Source organism: Schistocerca serialis, chromosome 5 (genome assembly GCF_023864345.2).
Source record: "Schistocerca serialis cubense isolate TAMUIC-IGC-003099 chromosome 5, iqSchSeri2.2, whole genome shotgun sequence".
Lineage (NCBI taxonomy): Eukaryota > Metazoa > Arthropoda > Insecta > Orthoptera > Acrididae > Schistocerca > Schistocerca serialis.
In genome coordinates, this window is record NC_064642.1 from 383,552,636 (window position 1) to 383,573,416 (window position 20,781).

Genomic DNA, 20,781 nt, shown 5'->3' on the forward strand with positions numbered 1-20,781 from the left:
TAGTAAGGAAACCCAGTAACTTAAGGAATTTTGCATGTGCAGTGAATATTTTCTGCTAAATAAATCTTACTTTAAAGAAAAATGAGAGTTATATGAAGTTTCAAAAATTTTCTTATTGATAAGAAAGACAGGTTTGTATTAACTCCTTGAGAGTAACTTCCATGGTACCAGGAGTTGCAGAGGGAAAAAATTTTAAGTGAAGATAAAGATTGACACACATACAACAAGTAATTGAGGACACTAGGAGTAAAAGCTTCTCTGAAGGAAAGGAAATCACGATGGACCACATCAAAACAAATACTTATTTCATTGCTTTCAATGAAGTTTATTCTAAATTTTATTAATTCGGAATTTGAAATTTATCTTGCTGTTGATCACTGGCTCCTTTCAAAAATACCGGATACAACTATGAAAACTAAAATCAAGTTTTACCATATTTCATAAAATAAACAACACTGAAAGACAAATATCACATGGCGCTCTTTACAGTAAGATGGCCTAAACATAATTATTCACAAGTTCAATGTTAAAGAACGCAGAACACAACCTAGTAGATCCATGACACAAACAGCTTTTTCCTATGTCAAAACATAAAACTCACTGAGTACCTTTTAATTTTTTAAAAAAGGAGGAAAAGGTATTTTATTTAATCACCGCATCACATATTTTGCTTTCACAGAAAGATACATAAGTCTGAAATTGGTCATTTCATTGGCAGGAGCAACTACTGTTGCATTCCATTACATGAGGTAATACACTATATGGCGCTGTGTGAAACTGAAAAATTAACAAAACAAAAATCTTGACAGAATGAGAACAGAACAACTGCAATTTATGAAATTGCATGTTTGTGAGCAAATAATAGTACTAAGAAAGCACACAGTTACACAATAAATCCTTTGCATAAAAGACAACATCAGGACACACATCTGTACACTTTGTCACATTACAATAAAAGAAAAATGTACCAATATCACAGACACCCATTAAAATAAAAGTGCACCAATATTCTGAATGTTGCGAAAATTGTGTGGCTCGAATTATGTTTCTTCAAGCAGTTGGTACTAGAGTTCCAGCTGCTTCTCTGACTTACAAAAATAAAAATATTTCAGTAGAATGGCAGACACATTGTAATACACTCGACAAACTGAATTTATGAAGTGCAAATGAATCTTCTTTTTTTAACTTCTTGTATCTGTTGCAATACATCACTGTTTTTGAACATTAATAACCCTGTTTAACCCCACATTTATTAATGTAGAATCAATAGTTTCTCTTTAAAATTTAGAAGGTTCTGATAATTTCAGCTTACAGATCGAAAACTTCGGGATCATCTTACTGCCCAGATATACAGTATGGAGACTGTTGCATTCCTCTTCACAGACCTATAGTATATGACCTTCCATTTGGGTTATGCACTGGTCCAGGTGTTGGTTTTGTAACACACCATTCATACCACACACTTTTCTTGTTGGATAATCTCCAAAAATGGACTTCCAGTTGTTCACCAGCTCGGAGGTGCACCGGTTCCTGCATATTTATTTTGAAAAAAAAATAATTTTTTTTAGTCACTTCTTATATAGATCCACAATTATAACAACAAAAACTACATTATGCAATTACAGAAGCACAAGTAAAGATAACCTTCAATATTATAAATACACATAAAATGTCAACTTATTTCTTCATATTTAGGAATAGTTTCTTACACCATTCAATTGCAGAAGCCCAAAAAGTAGTAACTAAATTATGTCATATCCGTAACATTCTCCCTACTGTCCCTTGTAAAATAAAATTTCAGAGTGACATATGGACAAAACTGCAACTGTCAAAATTCCACATTTACAGCAACAAACATGACTTAGTTGAGTTCTTAGAACTTTCAGTGAACTGACTTATGGAATGGCGATGCGACAAAAAGTACTCCACAATTTCTTGCAAAACTTGAAATGATTAGTATGCTGCAAGAGCTTTTTCTGGGGTGACATAATTAATTCACAGCTATGCTGCCACAAAAGTAAGCCTTTATCACTGATCAACTTTAAGTCACAGATTTCCATTTATTTATTTATTTATTTTGCTGCTTCAGGTTTCACATGAATGGAGAGGTGTTGCAGAAACATAGTTAAATGGAGGAGGAGGAGAAAGAGGGAGAGGGGATGGGCTATATACTGATACAACAACTGAAAATGAGAAGCTATAAATCAATGGGAAGACTGTCATTTCAACACAATTACTGGGATGACAGACTTATTCCTTCACTTTGAGGTAAAAGAAATCTTAGCACTAAAACAGCGGAAGGGATCTACTCACATCTTTCATCTTTTATTTACACAATATAAAATCAGTTTTTAACATCTTTCCACCAAACTGCTTTACTCTTCCCTCATTTCTTCTTCTTTCGACAAAAGTGGGCAGCAATTTGCTTAATTCTCCTGGTTTCACAGAACTTTCATGAAGTATTGATGCAACAGCAGGAGGGATCAACTCCTTTTTACAATATTAATGTTCTCATAATTACAAATATATTCCATCACATTTTGTTTTCATCAGTCACTTTCTTTCTACAATTTTTGTTTAACATTTTTGTTCATTTGCTAACTCTTAAATGCTATGTCAATGCATATTAACAATAGTGGACAGATTTTTTTAAATTTCATTCTTGATTGTCATTCTATTCTTAAGTTCGTTCATTGTTTTGTGAAATCTGAACTGTTGAATGTGTTATGCTTGTGATTTATTTCTAAAGCTATAGACACAATGAGTGATTTAAGTGACAGTGACACAGATAATTCTTCTAGAAGTGGTGGAATACCTGCTATGAAAGCCAATAGATTTACTAAGTACAATCCGATCTGGGAAAATAGGTATTCCCGGTTAAGGCAAGTACACGAAAACTCATACAACGCGTTTTGTTGCCTGTGCAATAAAGAATTCTCGTGTGCTGATGAAAAACAACAAGCATCTACTAAATCTCAAATACAACAGAGCATCAAGTACTTTGTCTAAATATGCGTCGAAGCTTGAACCATTTGCCTCAGAGACGAACAAAATTACTGGAGAACTTGCTTCTGTTTATCACATGGTAGAGAATTCTCTTAGTTACAATATTATGATTTGTTCACACAAATTATTACCTGTGTTTGTAATGATTCAAAAATCGCTCAATGTTTTAGCTGCTGAAGAACAAAAGCATAGGTCACTGTATGCAGAGTACTGTTCAAAGAATCTGTTAAAAATATTTTAAAGACCATCCAAGGAAAATATCTATACTAATCTACATCAACAAATGCAAGTAATTAAAAAAAGAAAAATGATTCCAATTTGCTTACAATTCTATGATTATGATACTGGAGTGGTAAACAGTCTACTGGAATTTGTAGACTGTAACAAAAAATGTGCATAATAAGTTTCTCAGTTTAATACAGACACACCAGAGAAGAATGGATTGTCTTTAAAAAGTTTTGGCACCCACCACTAATGTAAACTTCGGCAGAAACCATTCCATTTATACACTTCTTTTAGCTGAAAATGATAAAATTGTCAAAACTGGTTGGCCGTCCATATTCTCCACAATGCTACAAAATACAGTAGTGATAAACTGGAAGTGAATGTAGAAAGTTTGATACTGAAAATATGCAGACACATCAATAGATCTGTGAAACGAAGAGCAGACATTTAACTCCAATTTGCAATGAAAGAGGTGCAATGGGAAGAAATAATAAAACATATTGCCATAAGAGTTTTATATCTTGGTCCTGCTGTTGAAAGACTGTTAAAAATATGGCCTGCACTAAAATCTCATTTTCTGGCATCCCGCAATGAATGTCCTCAGCTGTTAGAGAAGTTAATCGCATGAAAAGAAGACAACATAAAAACTTCAGTGTATTTGTCGTTTCTGCATAAGATTATGTTTTCAGTAGAAACAACAATGAAGAAGACGGAATCAGGTTCTCTCTCTGTAACTAAGAGGCATGCTGAAATGCACGGGATTTGCAAAAAGATTTAGCAAAGAATAACAGCCAACTACTTCAGAAGTAAGACAAGAGAAATAACTGGTGAATTAAGCACTAACGTTTTTCTACACTTCTACATCAATTTTGTAAGATATCTGTAACCACGATACGATTTATCAGACGACGACATCCTTTTGCAAGATGCTGTTTTTAAACTTAAAATCACCAATAATTTACAGCCATTTTCAAAAACCTGTGGAACTTTTAAGGGTCGATCAATGGAATACTGACTCCTTATACGAAGAACTTCAAATAATCAAAAGCAGCGTGAACTTGGCACAGTTGTTTGTGACAAAATAAGAGTGTGATTGAGAAATGGAAGAAAATTGTGGATCCCAAAAAGTTCACATCTTATCATTCATCTTTAGTATTCCTAGTTCCAATTGCTTCGTAGAAAGGGTTTTTCACACATGGCATTAAAATGGACTGATGCACAAAATAAATGTACCCTGAATTTGATAAAAAAATGGATTAGTGATTATTTTCAACTACGATTACAAGTGTATTGGACTTTTTAAATATGTAAAATCAAGCAAACGTGCTTTAAAACTTACACATTCTTCATTAAAATAAATAATGGCCCATAAATTACAAAAATAATTCCGTTTTTCATTTGTTCTGGGCAAAAAAATGGAATCCCCCCTCAAACTGATCATTTGTCGCTTTCAGGGTATTAAAAAAAAAAAAAAAAAAAAAAAAAATCTGGTAACACTACTCAGGAGTCAGCTGTGGCAACAGTGAGATGGCAGTCAAGAGATGGAACAGAATGGAAGGCTATTAACACACTGTCACCTGGAAAAAGGATTGCTTTAAATGTCCTGAATGAAAGAGGATGATTCACTGCATATCCTTGTCACCAAGCAGATAACCCCATTACCAGTTCCTTCTGGCCTTTTTTTTTTAAAAAAATTAATCAATGCTGCATATCATATAAAACACAAAGACCATTTCTGGAATGAAATCAACACCACTAGGATTGTATAACTGGAGGAATTGGAGGCAATGACATATATGCTAGAGATGATTCTTGTGCTACCAGCGTTTGTTTGAATGACTTTTGGTTGCATTTTTGACGCCTAATTTTAATCAGGGACAACATGATGACAGAAAGATTCTGTGAACTTACCAGATTCCTTCACTATGATGATTAGTCATCCTAATCCAAAACCATTCCTGCTAACACGTTTGATCTAATTTATGAAATATGAAACACAGTTTTGCAGAACTAACTCTGCTGTTACTGTCCCTATGAAAATACGACGACTGATCATATTAATGTGACCACCTGTCAAAAGCCTGGTAAACCTCATTTTGCAGCAAAACCTCCAGCGCCATGGTCAGATTATCCAGGTTTCTTGGTAGAGGATCAATAGCATGAACAGTCCGACAGATTCTTGATTGGTTTTAAATACGGGGAGTATGGCAGTCAGGGGAGTAGGGCAAACTCATTCTGGTACACACTGAACCATGCACATACACTACAAGCTGTGTTACACATTGCATTGTCCTGCTAGTAGACGCCATTGTGCTGAGAAAAAACGAACTGCATGTTGAGATGGACATGGCTCTCATGAATATATGCATATTTGTGTTGATCATTGGGCCTTACAGAATGACATGATCACCCAGGGAATAACATGAAAACATTCTACGGGCCATACACTCCCTTCTCTGGCATGGACCTTTCTGATGAGTGTTGCTGTGTTTGCTTTCAGATATTTCATGCCATACACGCCTGTGGTCATCTATCTCGTTGTTGTTGTTGTTGTTGTTGTTGTTGTTGTTGTTGTGGTCTTCAGTCCTGACACTGGTTTGATGCAGCTCTCCATGCTACTCTATCCTGTGCAAGCTTTTTCATCTCCCAGTACCTACTGCAACCTACATCCTTCTGAATCTGCTTAGTGTATTCATCTCTTGGTCTCCCTCTACGATTTTTACCCTCCACCTTGCCCTCCAATACTAAATTGATGATCCCTTGATGCCTCAGAACATGTCCTACCAACCAATCCCTTCTTCTGGTCAAGTTGTGTCACAAACTACTCTTCTCCCCAATCCTATTCAATACTTCCTCATTAGTTATGTGATCTACCCATCTAATCTTCAGCATTCTTCCGCTGCACCACAATTCAAAAGCTTCTATTCTCTTCTTGTCCAAACTGGTTATCATCCATGTTTCACTTCCATACATGGCTACACTCCATACAAATACTTTCAGAAACGACTTCCTGACACTTAAATCTATACTCGATGTTAACAAATTTCTCTTCTTCAGAAACAATTTTCTTGCCATTGCCAGTCTACATTTTATATCCTCTCTACTTCGACCATCATCAGTTATTTTGCTCCCCAAATAGCAAAACTCCTTTACTACTTTAAGTGTCTCATTTCCTAATCTAATTCCCTCAGCATCACCCGACTTAGACTACATTCCATTATCCTTGTTTTGCTTTTGTTGATGTTCATCTTATATCCTCCTTTCAAGACACTGTCCATTCCATTCAACTGCTCTTCCAAGTCCTTTGCTGTCTCTGACAGAATTACAATGTCATCGGCGAACCTCAAAGTTTTTATTTCTTCTCCATGAATTTTAATACCTACTCCAAATTTTTCTTTTGTTTCCTTTACTGCTTGCTCAATATACAGATTGAACAACATCGGAGAGAGGCTACAACCCTGTCTCACTCCCTTCCCAATCACTGCTTCCCTTTCATGCCTTTCATGTCCCTCGACTCTTATAACTGCCATCTGGTTTCTGTACAAATTGTAAATAGCCTTTCGCTCCCTGTATTTTACCCCTGCCACCTTTAGAATTTGAAAGAGAGTATTCCAGTCAACATTGTCAAAAGCTTTCTCTAAGTCTACAAATGCTAGAAACGTAGGTTTGCCTTTCCTTAATCTTTCTTCTAAGATAAGTCGTAAGGTCAGTATTGCCTCACGTGTTCCAGTGTTTCTACAGAATCCAAACTGATCTTCCCCGAGGTTGGCTTCTACTAGTTTTTCCATTCGTCTGTAAAGAAGTTAGTATTTTGCAGCTGTGACTTATTAAACTGATAGTTCGGTAATTTCACATCTGTCAACACCTGCTTTATTTGGGATTGGAATTATTATATTCTTCTTGAAGTCTGAGGGTATTTTGCCTGTTTCATACATCTTGCTCACCAGATGGTAGAGTTTTGTCAGGACTGGCTCTCCCAAGGCCGTCAGTAGTTCCAATGGAATGTTGCCTACTCCGGGGGCCTTGTTTCGACTCAGGTCTTTCAGTGCTCTGTCAAACTCTTCATGCAGTATCATATCTCCCATTTCATCTTCATCTACGTCCTCTTCCATTTCCGTAATATTGTCCTCAAGTACATCGCCCTTGTATAGACCCTCTATATACTCCTTCCACCTTTCTGCTTTCCCTTCTTTGCTTAGAACTGGGTTTCCATCTGAGCTCTTGATACTCATACAAGTCGTTCTCTTATCTCCAAAGGTCTCTTTAATTTTCCTGTAGGCAGTATCTATCTTACCCCTAGTGAGATAGGCCTCTACATCCTTACATTTGTCCTCTAGCCATCCCTGCTTAGCCATTTTGCACTTCCTGTCCATCTCATTTTTGAGACGTTTGTATTCCTTTTTGCCTGCTTCATTTACTGCATTTTTATATTTTCTCCTTTCATCAATTAAATTCAATATTTCTTCTGTTACCCAAGGATCTACTAGCCCTCGCCTTTTTACCTACTTGATCCTCTGCTGCCTTCACTACTTCATCCCTCAAAGCTACCCATTCTTCTTCTACTGTATTTCTTTCCCCCATTCCTGTCAATTGTTCCCTTATGCTCTCCCTGAAATTCTGTACAACCTCTGGTTCTTTCAGTTTATCCAGGTCCCATCTCCTTAAATTCCCACCTTTTTGCAGTTTCTTCAGTTTTAATCTACTCATGGAGCATGAAATGTGATTCATGATTCTGATGCAGCATGAAACATGATTCATCTGAAAAGGCCACCTGTTGCCACTCAGTGGACGTTTTCCTAAAACTGGTTACGGTGAGATAAATGTACTAACCGACCTTTGATCACATGGAATGACCAAGTCCCAAGTTCAAGACCCAAAACCCAGAAATCAACTACCAAATCCACATATATAAACACTTAATGTAATTATGATGATGATGATGATGATGATGATGATTATGGATTTCTTAAAAACATAAGCAGTGATAAACAATTATTTGTACTTTATTTTTGAAATATATGTTTCAAAGACGATTTTGCACAAATAGATTGATATATGACAGCATTTTCATTGCTACATGTTGTTAGAGGTAACTCTTTGTCCTTGGGCAGTTCATAGTATGAGTTTGAAGTGAGAGTTTGGAGTACAAGTTGTGTGTGTTAGCATGATTGTTGATTTTAATTTGTAGTGTAAAGTGAAATAACTGAAAATATATCAATTCAACAACAGAAACTCCAAACGTCTTCACATTTTTTAGCAAAATGAAGCCGAGCATCCTCTACACCAGTATATAAAGTTGCATTTCAAAATGGACTATGAGCCAAAAACTTTCAACAACGAAGAACAATAAAATATAAGTATTAGGAGAACTGTTCATTCAAATTATACCATTGCTACTTGTCTCCGGAGTGTGTCACTGCCTCAGCGTGCCAAGTGTTGTGAAAATGTGGATAACACACACCCAAATTTAAAAGTACTTCAAAATTAATATATTGACTTTTGGCTACAAGAGGGTGGCGCCGTCCGGGATTTTCTGAAAGTGAAATATGAATACTGTGTTGGGCTATTTTTCTTGTTGCACATTAAAAGAACATATATTGAGAAAATTTTTTGTGAGCGATCAGCCAAATATGAAGCACATCAACAAAACAGGAGTTTGCAATCAAGAGGAAGAAGAAGAAGAAGAAGAAGAAGAAAGATAGAAAATGAGGTCAACATTTAACAACAAAGTTAAGCACTGGAAATATTTTCTTTTAGTGGTAAAGTGTTTTGTTGAATAATCATTAACAATGACAATCACTGAAAAAGAATCTGAAACAGTGTGGACTAATACAGACATGGGTGACTTACGTAGCACTGTGAAACAAGAACAAAAAATTTTATTGATTAAGTAGTAGAACAGAAAAAAAGACGGCAACAAATCGTGTAAATTAGTAAAACAAGATGATAATAACGACAGATATACCAGGTTGGCATCGTCAATAAAAATGAGTAACGATAATAAGGATCAATTAATAAAAATGAATAATAATAAGCATCAGTTTGCAAAAATCAATAAGGAAATTGAAAATCATAAACAAGGAAGTAAGAGCAAGTTGATAAAATTCAATCATTCAACAGCAGCATTATTTGATTGTATTGGTAAAAAGACAGCTCAAATAAATGATATCAATCAAAAAACTGATAGATTAGCTGTTCAAGTAGCGAGTCCAAAATGAAAGAAATTGAACTTAAATTCAATACTGAAGTCAAAAATGTAGAAAATGACATCACTGAAGATGGGGGTGCGGAATGCTTTTGAAAAAGTGCACGAGGGAATAAGAACTGTTGACAAAAATGTAAATAGTCAAATTTCGGCTTTGGAAATATAGTGTTGACTGGCACTTGTTGAAAGTAGTTTCGTTGAACAGGTGAAAACAGTAAATAATAAATTTGTTGAAAACGTAAAATTCAGTAACGACAAAACAACCACCCAAGAATGTAGTGTTTCTGTCCTGTGCAAAAAGTTTGAAGAACTGTCCAATGATTTAGTTAAAAGAAACCTTATAAACAATGCTAGCACCATGTTTTGCAACATTCCAGTGAAAAACTTTTCAGCTGAATGTAGTTTACATGTTGCAGATTTTCTGCAGAATTGCAGAGATAATTTTGTGTCTAATATGACTCATATGATGAAAATCAAGTTTGTTATAAAGTTTCTAGAAGGTGAAGCATTAAGTTGGTCTAATCAGTATACTATTGATGACACAACCTATGCACATTCTGAGAAAGAATTTTTAGATAGATTTTGGTTGAGACTGAACGAGCTGAATAACAAGTTAATTTCTTGATGGACCAAGTTTCAGGGAAGGGCGTATTACCTGGGAAACTTTGGGAAAAATCAGATTAAAAAATTAGCTCATTTGAGCAAACCTCTTGATGAACTCACCCAGATTGATGCTTTAAAAAGGAGGTTTGCAGCTGAGCTGTAGAAACAAAATGTTTTCTACCATAAGTAAGTAACTATGTAGTTACTGTTTAACATGAACTTTTGTGCAAACAGTTGAAATCTGGTAACATTATTTTTGTTTATGCTGTGTTACTTCTCTACAGTTTGTAATTAGTCATGATTTGTACATTATTATGTTCTTTCACGGAAAGTAAATAGCTTTGCTTTACAGTGTTATTTATCAATGTTTAGAGAAAAGTTTTAGCTAAATAATAATTTGAAATGCAGAAGTACAAACCTCAGTCAGTTCCCGGGCAGTAATTCAGTTAATAACATAACTTTCTTTGCAGCATAATTACCTACCGTTGCTATCTCTCTCTGCAAAATGTCACAATACCAGTGTGCTAAGTGCTGTAAACATGTGACCAGTTGCACACATTTAAATGTACTTCAAAACTAACAAATCTACTTTGGGCTACAAGGGTAGTGACTGTCAGAACATCTAGTTGCTGTATGTGTGTGCAAATCCCAGCCTTCGTCGCCAATGAACAGTAATCACCATGTGTGCATGGACCAGTGACCTGCTGCAGAGGCCATATGCAGCAACATTCGCTTAATGGTCATTGAGGAGACACTGTTGGTAGCTCTTTGACTCATCTGGGCAGTCAGTTACTCAACAGTTGCCTGTCTATTTGCCCACACACATCTCCACGCGATTCGTTCACCCTTGTGATCTAAGGGCCTTGGTGCACCTTTGTGCTAATTTAGGATATTACCATTTTACTACGCACAGACTTAGTAGTTTTGGAAATGTTTCCCTCCTTGGCCCGAAAGCCAATGATAGTGCCGTTTTGAACATCAGATAAATCACTCCATTTCCGCATTACGACAACTGCACTGTTTTCTGCATCCTCCCTCAACATGTTTTATGTATTCTCCACTGCTCTGACAGGCATCTGCTATTTAAGTGGATGCTGTACATTGACATCGAAAATAGGCAGTGATCACATTAATGTGACAGGACGTGTATTATAAATGATGAACAGCTACTTCCAACTAAGGTGCAGGATTACCCAGTTTATGCCGAACAAACTTGACCAACAGGCACGCAAATTGTGGGCGACTTCAGGAGTGGCAACCAAGAGCATTTACAATACCTTCCCACACCTTAATAATGAAAATGTTGAATCAGACAACCACCCATTGGTAGAGTGAGTCATCCTTGCCTTATGGAATGTGACAACACAAACTCCTTCACAGTCCTTCAGCTTGTCAAGAAACTTCAACAGAAGAAAAAATTGTTAGAGGTACAATGAACAAGATTTACTGAAATCTCTTCAACTGCATAAAAAAGAACAATTCTGAGTGACATTCCACCATCATCTTTAAAACTGGCAAGCCAGAGTACACCTCGACAGTGTACCATGGGAGGAAGAAAAAGCATGCCATTTTTCTCAGAACACAACATTCTGAAGTAGCAGTGGGCGAAGAAGAAAAGAAGAAAGCCAAAACTGGTACCTTTTGCAATAATACAAAGTTTCGCATGGATGTTGTAAAGCAAATATTTGTAAGTATGCATGTTCTTTACACTATACTAGACATGACAGCAATAAATGTGTAGATCATCTACAAACAAATAAACAAAAATAACCTGAGGGGAAGACGTTCATTCATCAACCGCTAAATGAACTCAAGCACAGGAAACAAAGAGCAAGACATCTAACTACACAAAGCAGCAACTAAAGTATCAGGCAAATCAAACAGTGAAAGAAGTGTCCAACTGTATGTATAAAGGAAACAATAGATTGACATCTGAGGGGGAGAAAAAAGGTCGTCTGCCAAAAGTATATATGGAAAACACCAATGCCCACAGTTTAATTTCAATATTCTGAAACAAGGGAAATAAATGAAGAAATGTTATGAACTTTAGAAATAGGCCACATTTACGGATAGACAAATGGAAACTGTGTAAATCTAACTTTAATGATGTTGTAAATATAATGTAATTGGACACTAATGTAATTAATCATGTTGTAGAATTTTAATGCCTACTTCATCAGGGATCAAATGAACCCTTCCTGCTATTCTCGGGATGTCACTTTTTCCACTGTTTTTGTATTAAATATGCAGCAATTAGACTTACACACACAAAAAGCATTAACTTTTCAATTTTTAAACACTTACACGCAATGGGAAGAAAATTGGAAACCAGCTAAACATTCCTTTCGTGTGTGTTTCAGGGACAATGCTCAGTGTAATATTCTTGTAAAGAGTTGTATCAAAATATCCTGAGAAGCCATGAAGAATACTTCTTTGGTTAATGTCAAATGTGAGAGCTTTATACCTCGAATTGTCCATTACTTTACCTGAAACAAACTTTTTTTAAGTAACATTCTAACAACATAATAAAGGTCAGAAACTGAAAATTATGAGAACAAGCACAAATCACCAAAATTAGCTTTATTATTGAACACACCAACAAAATAAAACTAAATTACAAGCAACCAGTTATTGTTCGATGAATCAAAAAAACTGTATTACGAGGTTATGAGGGTAATCCCAAAGGTAAGGTCTCCAAAGCACTGGAGCCACAGGGAAACAGTTTGCGTGGCTGCAGACCAACCCCGTCCCCTCCAAACCCTACTGGAACTAACAAATAATCACTGGAGCTTTCAGTCTAGGCTTGGCAGCCAACTGTAATGGAGCTCGCGTTAGCCACTACTTTCTGGTGTGAAGTTCGCACAGTTATTCAGTTTTTAGGCGCAAAAGGTATTAAACCAATTGACAGTTGATGGAAGGCTATCGAGAGTTGTGCTTGGATGTCCAAAATGTCTGCAAGTTGTGTAGAGAGTTTGCAGGTGCTCGTACTGAAATTCAATACAAGGAAAGAAGCAGGAGACCACCAGTTCCCAAAGGGACAATCACAAACGTTGAAAAAAATGTACTTCAAGGTTGATGGGTCACTCTCAAGGACCTCTATAATGCTGTTCCTGAGGTTTCTCGAAGAACCCTTCAACAGTCTTTGACTGAAGTGTTGACATTTTGGAAGGTGTGCAAAAGATGGGTCCCAAGATTTCTGACATTAGACCACAAATGGCACCATAGTGAAACATCTCGGCAATTTCTTCAACACTGTCCAGACAAAAAGGACAACTTCTTTGATTCAATAGTAATGGATGATGAAACCTGGGCTTTCCATTTCAAACCTGTGGGGGGAAAAGAAAAAAAAAAAAAAAAAAAAACACCATGTGAGTGGCGGCATCCCGATTCACCCAAGCCATGGAAAAAAAAAAAAAAAAACCACACACACACAGTTTGCGGTAAAGTGTCATGGCAACTTCATTTTGGGATCGAAAGGGGATATTGTTGGTCAACTTTATGGTTCCTGGGACAACAACAAATGCTGACAGGCATTGTCCAACATTAAAAAATTGATTCAAAACCAAGTGGAGGAATGTTGAGCAAGGGCATAAGCCTTCTCCACAACAATGCTCCCCCCTTCACTGCCCGCAAACCTTGGCTCTTCTGTAACAGTTTAGATGGGACATAAACACCCACCCACCCTATAGCCTGGACTTGGCACACAGGTGACTACCACCTGTTTCCAACGCTAAAAAAACACTTGACTGGATAGCTCTTCAGTGATGACAAGATGAAAGGTGAGGTCCGACACTTCTTCAATAGCACGGGGGCTGGCTGGTATGACATGGGCACACAAAAACTGCTACAGCTTATACAAAAATGCATCAATCTAAATGGCAATTATGTACAAAAACAGAAAAATTTCAAGCTTCAAAATTATGTACAGTTTACTGTAAACAAAAGTTTCTTTATATCTAAAAAATTGGAGACCTTGCTTTTGGGATAACCCTCATAAATAAATACAATGCAGTATCCAAATTACTTCAAACTCTTAACCAGCTAATAATCTCAATAACAACTGTACTAGTTGTTGATCAATTTAGTGATTTATGTGGTAAATTATTAGCAATGGAGTTAATCAGTTTGACCTACAACCAATAACATTTTACACAGCTATCTGCTGCTAAGATTTTTTAATAAAAATATTGCATTAAATCTTTAACTAATTATAAAATATCGCATTAATTTTTAATGGACAACTGATACTTGTAATTAAAAATATTCATAGACTCACTTCTATTAGGATGATCAAATCTAAAAAGTGGTTGAGTTGCGGCAAGTTGATACTTATTCTGGAGGTGTACAACATATGGCATCTCAAAATGCTGCAAAGGATGTTTATCTTTCTCTTTGCACAATCGCACTTCACCGTACAGTTTTGATGATTGAACAGGACATAAGTACGATGTATAGCTACATGGAATACTCACACCGTCAGCTGAAACAAAACAGAAAAACACGAGAGTGCAATAGGTAAAAACCAGGTTTTTTTTTTTTTTAACTTCAAGTTTATACTTTTCAAATGTTTTTATCGTATAAAAAATGAAAAATACAAGTTCCAAATTTCCTGTCTCCATTTACATATACATTTTCAATCATATCCACTTCTTAAGTCTTCCAAACATTTCATGATATCTCTGTCAAATTTATAATTTTCCTTACCTTTCAGGAATTTCTGTGCTCCATCCAGACACTCTGGTGATAGCTCATTATCACCAAATGAACCCAAAAGTTCAGAAACTAAAATGTCAGCCATTTCAGGAGCATCCCACTCCCTCATGTCACATGAAACTACTGTCACTTGGGAACCCCATAATTCTTCCTGCTGTGCCTGTAGCCTGGTACGGAATCTAGTATTAGTTGAAATATAACAAACAAATATTAAAACTTAAAATATAACAAGAACACTCACGTGACCACAGCATTTGGATTCTTCTCTACAGCATACACCCGTATCTTTCTGTCGGCCTTATGCGCCGCGTTGAGTGCTGCCCGAACTAAGGGACCTCTGCCAGCTCCAACAACCATTACAACCCTAAAAATTAAATAAATCTGAATTCTATAAGAGATGTATATAAACATGTACACAAAATACAATAACTTTCAACACATAACATTAAATACTTACTGAACCAAGGTAAGGGTTCTTTTATGATCCATGATTTAAATCAGGAAACACTCATCAAGCAAATAAAATTAAAGGAAGAATGGAAGAAACGAGCAATGAAATCTTAAATTTGTGGAGCAGGATGTGGAGAGCTACAGCAGATATATTAATACTAACAAAGAGATAGAGGGGCTGGCCAGTACTTACCTCAGCTCAGTACAGCCGATAGATACACATAAAACAGAACCGAAAATTTACGTTCCTAGCTTTCGGAACAAATGTTCCTTCATCGGGGAGGAGAGAGGGGAAAGAAAGGGAAGAAGGGAAAGGAGATTCAGTTACTCACAACCCAGGTTATGAAGCAACAGGGAAAGGAACATAGGGAGGGTAGCAAGGACGGAGGCATGGTTGTCAGAGGGAAGCCAAAGATATTCTACTGTAAGTGCTGTGCCAGCTTCAAACCAAAGAGGATGCATACAGAAGTAAAGAGGTATATAGTATAAAGATAAACACAACTATGTAGGATGAAAAGATGCGTGAAAGAGAATAAGACTGAAGAGTAAATGGGAGTGAGGTTGTTTAACGTAGGTTCAGTCCAGGGGGATGGCGGGATGAAAGGATGTGTTGGAGTGCAAGTTCCCATCTCCACAGTTCAGAGGGACTGTTGTTGGGTGGGAGAAGCCAAATGGCACATACGGTGTAGCAGGTTCCTAGGTCCCTAGAATTATGCTGGAGGGCATGCTCCGCTACTGGGTATTGGGCATCTCCTAGGCGGACAGTTCGTCTGTGTCCGTTCATGCGCTCAGCCAGTTTAGTTGTTGTCCTGCCGATGTAAAAGGCTGTGCAGTGCAGGCACGTCAGTTGATAAATGACATGCGTAGTTTCACACGTGGCCCTGCCTTGAATTGTGTATGTTTTACCAGTAGCGGGGCTGGAGTAGGTGGTTGTGGGGGGATACATGGGACAGGTTTTGCAGCGGGGTCGGTTACAGGGGTAGGAACCGCTGGGTGGAGAAGGTAGTCTGGGAATATTGTAGGGTTTAACAAGGATGTTACGGAGGTTAGGGGGGCGACGAAAGGCAACTCTGGGTGGTGTGGGGAGAATTTTGTCAAGGGATGATCTCATTTCAGGGGTTGACTTGAGAAAGTCATATCCCTGGCGGAGTAATTTGTTGATGTTTTCGAGGCCAGGATAATATTGGGTGACAAGGGGGATGCTTCTGTGTGGTCTGGGGGTAGGAACATTGTTGTTGGATGGAGAGGAATGTATTGCTCGGGAAATCTGTTTGTGGACAAGGTCTGCAGGATAGTTGCGGGAGAGGAAAGCATTGGTCAGGTTATTGCTGTAATTGTTGAGGGATTCGTCACTGGAGCAGATACGTTTGCCACGAATACCTAGGCTGTAGGGAAGGGAGCATTTGATGTGGAAAGGATGGCAGCTATCAAAGTGAAGGTACTGTTGTTTGTTTGTGGGTTTGATATGGACAGAGGTGCGGATGTGAGCTTCAACAAGATGAAGGTCAACATCCAGGAAAGTGGCTTGGGTTTTGGAGAAGGACCAGGTGAAATTCAGATTCAAAAAGGAGTTGAGGTTATGGAGGAAATTAAGGAGTGTTCCTTCACCATGAGTCCAGACCACAAAGATGTCATCTATAAACCTATACCAGGCCAGGGGAAGCAGCTGTTGGGTCTTCAGGAAAGCCTCCTCCATGCGGCCCATGAAGAGGTTGGCATAGGACGGAGCCATCCTGGTTCCCATGGCCGTTCCCCTGATTTGTTTGTAGGTCTGGCCTTCAAAAGTGAAGTAATTATGGGTGAGGATGAAGTTGGTAAGTGTGATAAGGAACGAGGTTTTTGGAAGATCTTCGGGTGGGTGTTGGGAGAGGTAGTGCTCAAGGGCAGAGAGACCATGGGTATGTGGGATGTTTGTGTAAAGCGATGTAGCATCTATGGTGACAAGAAAGGTTTCAGGTGGGAGAGGAGTGGGAATGGATTTGAGGCGTTCTAGGAAGTGGTTTGTGTCTTTGATGTAGGATGGGAGTCTGCGGGTGATAGGTTGGAGGTGCTGGTCTACCAGAGCTGAGATACGTTCGGTTGGGGCTTTGAAGCCTGCTACAATGGGACGGCCAGGATGGTTCTCTTTGTGGATTTTGGGTAATAGGTAGAAGGTAGGGGTACGTGGCTCAGGTGGAGTGAGTAAGTCTATGGAAGCCATTGTGAGGCCTTGTGAGGGACCTTGGATTTTTAGGATTTTTTGCAGCTCAGTCTGGATGGAGGGAATGGGATCCCGGGTAACAGCTTTGTAGGTTGAGGTGTCGGAGAGTTGACGCAGTCCTTCTGCCACATACTCCACACGGTCAAGTACGACAGTTGTGGAGCCTTTATCCGCCGGGAGGATGACAATAGAGCAGTCTATTTTCAGCTCCTTAATGGCACGGGATTCAGCTGGGGTGATGTTGGGGGTTGTCGGGATGTTCTTCAAGAAGGACTGGGAGGCAACACTGGATGTGAGGAATTCCTGAAATGTCTGCAAGGGATGGTTTTGGGGGAGGGGAGGAGGATCCCTTTGAGAAGGCAGTCGGAACTGTTCTAGACAGGGGTCAACACTGGGTCTAGTATTTGGGGGCTGTGTTTGGGTAGTGAAGTGATATTTCCAGTTGAGGTTCCGGGTGAATGAGAGATCTTTAACCAGGGCAGTGTGGTTGAATTTAGGCGTGGGGCTAAAGGTTAAGCCTTTTGATAGAACAGATGTCTCTGGAGGAGAGAGGGATCTGGATGAGAGGTTTAGGACTGAATTGGGACTGGTGATATGTGGCATTTGACTGTGGTTATAGTTGAGATTTGGTCTGTGTGGGGTATGTGCTGGGATGGGGAGATTGAGTAGGGTGGCTAGGCTAGGTTTGTTGGCTATGAGGGGGGTTTGTTGAAGGTTCTGTTGTGGTTGGTGTTTGTGAGGGACAGGGAGAGGGACCCCACTTCTTAGGTGTTGCACTAGCACTGTGGATAGCTTTTTCACGTGGTGTGTGGCATGGAACTCAAGTTTGCAGCTGGCTTCTAGGATGATGTTCCTGAGTGTGTTCTCCAAGCAAGGGTTTGAGAGGTGGAGGACTTTGAAGAGAGATAGGAGCTGTTGGGAGTGGTGGTTACATGAAGTAGTGTAGAGATTCAGGACAAGTTGGGTAAGGGCTAAGGACTGAAGGTTCTGGAAGTCCAGGAGAGACTGGTGGAAGGAGGAATTGCACCCGGAGATGGGAACTTTTAAGGTAAGCCCTTTAGGGGTAATTCCAAAGGTTAAGCAGGACCGGAGGAAAAGTATGTGGGATTGCAGTTTGGCTACGGTGAATGCATGTTTCCGGAATGAATGTAAATAATGTGGTATGGGATTAGGGTACATAGTGGGGTGGGTAGGGAAATTAAATAACTAAAGTTGAAATAGTAATCATAAGAAGGAATAAAACGCGGAGGGAAGGACGAGAAAGAAAGAAATTGTGTTGGTAACCCACAAACAAACAACAGTACCTTCACTTTGATAGCTGCCATCCTTTCCACATCAAACGCTCCCTTCCCTACAGCCTAGGTATTCGTGGCAAACATATCTGCTCCAGTGACGAATCCCTCAACAATTACAGCAATAACCTGACCAATGCTTTCCTCTCCCGCAACTATCCTGCAGACCTTGTCCACAAACAGATTTCCCGAGCAATACATTCCTCTCCATCCAACAACAATGTTCCTACCCCCAGACCACACAGAAGCATCCCCCTTGTCACCCAATATTATCCTGGCCTCGAAAACATCAACAAATTACTCCGCCAGGGATATGACTTTCTCAAGTCAACCCCTGAAATGAGATCATCCCTTGACAAAATTCTCCCCACACCACCCAGAGTTGCCTTTCGTCGCCCCCCTAACCTCCGTAACATCCTTGTTAAACCCTACAATATTCCCAGACTACCTTCTCCACCCAGCGGTTCCTACCCCTGTAACCGACCCCGCTGCAAAACCTGCCCCATGCATCCACCCACAACCACCTACTCCAGCCCCGCTACTGGTAAAACATACACAATTCAAGGCAGGGCCACGTGTGAAACTACGCATGTCATTTATCAACTGATGTGCCTGCACTGCACAGCCTTTTACATCGGCAGGACAACAACTAAACTGGCTGAGCGCATGAACGGACACAGACGAACTGTCCGCCTAGGAGATGCCCAATACCCAGTAGCGGAGCATGCCCTCCAGCATAATTCTAGGGACCTAGGAACCTGCTACACCGTATGTGCCATTTGGCTTCTCCCACCCAACAACAGTCCCTCTGAACTGTGGAGATGGGAACTTGCACTCCAACACATCCTTTCATCCCGCCATCCCCCTGGACTGAACCTACGTTAAACAACCTCACTCCCATTTACTCTTCAGTCTTATTCTCTTTCACGCATCTTTTCATCCTACATAGTTGTGTTTATCTTTATACTATATACCTCTACTTCTGTATGCATCCTCTTTGGTTTGAAGCTGGCACAGTACTTACAGTAGAATATCTTTGGCTTCCCTCTGACAACCATGCCTCCATCCTTGCTACCCTCCCTATTTTCCTTTCCCTGTTGCTTCATAACCTGGGTTGTGAGTAACTGAATCTCCTTTCCCTTCTTCCCTTTCTTTCCCCTCTCTCCTCCCCGATGAAGGAACATTTGTTCCGAAAGCTAGGAACGTAAATTTTCGGTTCTGTTTTATGTGTATCTATTGGCTGTACTGAGCTAAGTACTGGCCAGCCCCTCTATCTCTTTGTTAGTATTTGTTTCGCATCTCATATGAATTTTCCATTAATCATTTAGCAGATATATTAACATCTACTGACAAACCTGATTGCTACAATTTATTAGTACAGGGGATCACAGGTGGAATGGTCAATAATCAGGGACATGACAAACGATTTTTTGAAGCAAAAAAGTCTAATAAACATGGGCTCTAAAATGCATACCTTAAGGCAGGAGTATAGAACAATTAAGCTTATCTGAGCCATATTGCAAGAAGACGAGTATGTCTGGACTGCACATAATATTCTCAATAACAACAATCGCTGAAATTCTTTATGAACACTTTACCTTTGATATTGTGAAACAAATATCTTCTACTGCAAGCTCTTTGTTTTCCATATCTTGAGATGAGTTAGTATAGACCAAAACAAGAAAAAAGTCTAGTAAAGACTGGCTCTTAAGTGCATACCGTAAGAGCTATGAACGCTTTTTCATCTTCACTACTATGAACAACAGAAGTAGTGCTCATAACTCTTACTATATGCATTTTAGAGCTCATCATCACTAGACTTTTTGCTTCAAATGATTGTTCCTGTCATACCCCTGAATATTGGCTGATCTCTGAAAATGAGAACTTGTTCTCATATTGTGACCCCCACCCCAACTGGTAGTATTTCATTATTTACTATATTACTTTCTTATTTATTATTTTTTCCTTTGTGTTACAGGGTGTATACGCAGACAAGGGGGAAAAATTCCCGGATTTCCTGGTTAAAAATGTACTTTCTCCTGGGTGAAAATACACTTTTTCCGTGGTAAGTGACAGTATACTTTCCC

General features: G+C 38.8%; 1 protein-coding gene across 2 annotated transcripts in view; it reads right to left on the reverse strand.

Annotated features, from left to right (window-relative positions):
• Positions 1–326: 326 nt before the first annotated feature.
• The window catches only part of LOC126481301 (protein arginine N-methyltransferase 5), an 88,058-nt gene continuing 67,603 nt past the window's right edge, over positions 327–20,781 (reverse strand). For both annotated transcript variants that reach the window (XM_050104953.1, XM_050104952.1), the window contains exons 7-11: positions 14,994–15,116; positions 14,744–14,919; positions 14,316–14,519; positions 12,344–12,525; positions 327–1,530 (exon numbers count right to left, since the gene is read on the reverse strand). In XM_050104953.1, coding sequence (XP_049960910.1) covers positions 1,378–1,530; positions 12,344–12,525; positions 14,316–14,519; positions 14,744–14,919; positions 14,994–15,116 — 838 coding nt within the window. In that variant the 3' untranslated portion in view covers positions 327–1,377. The remainder of the gene's footprint in view (positions 1,531–12,343; positions 12,526–14,315; positions 14,520–14,743; positions 14,920–14,993; positions 15,117–20,781) is intronic.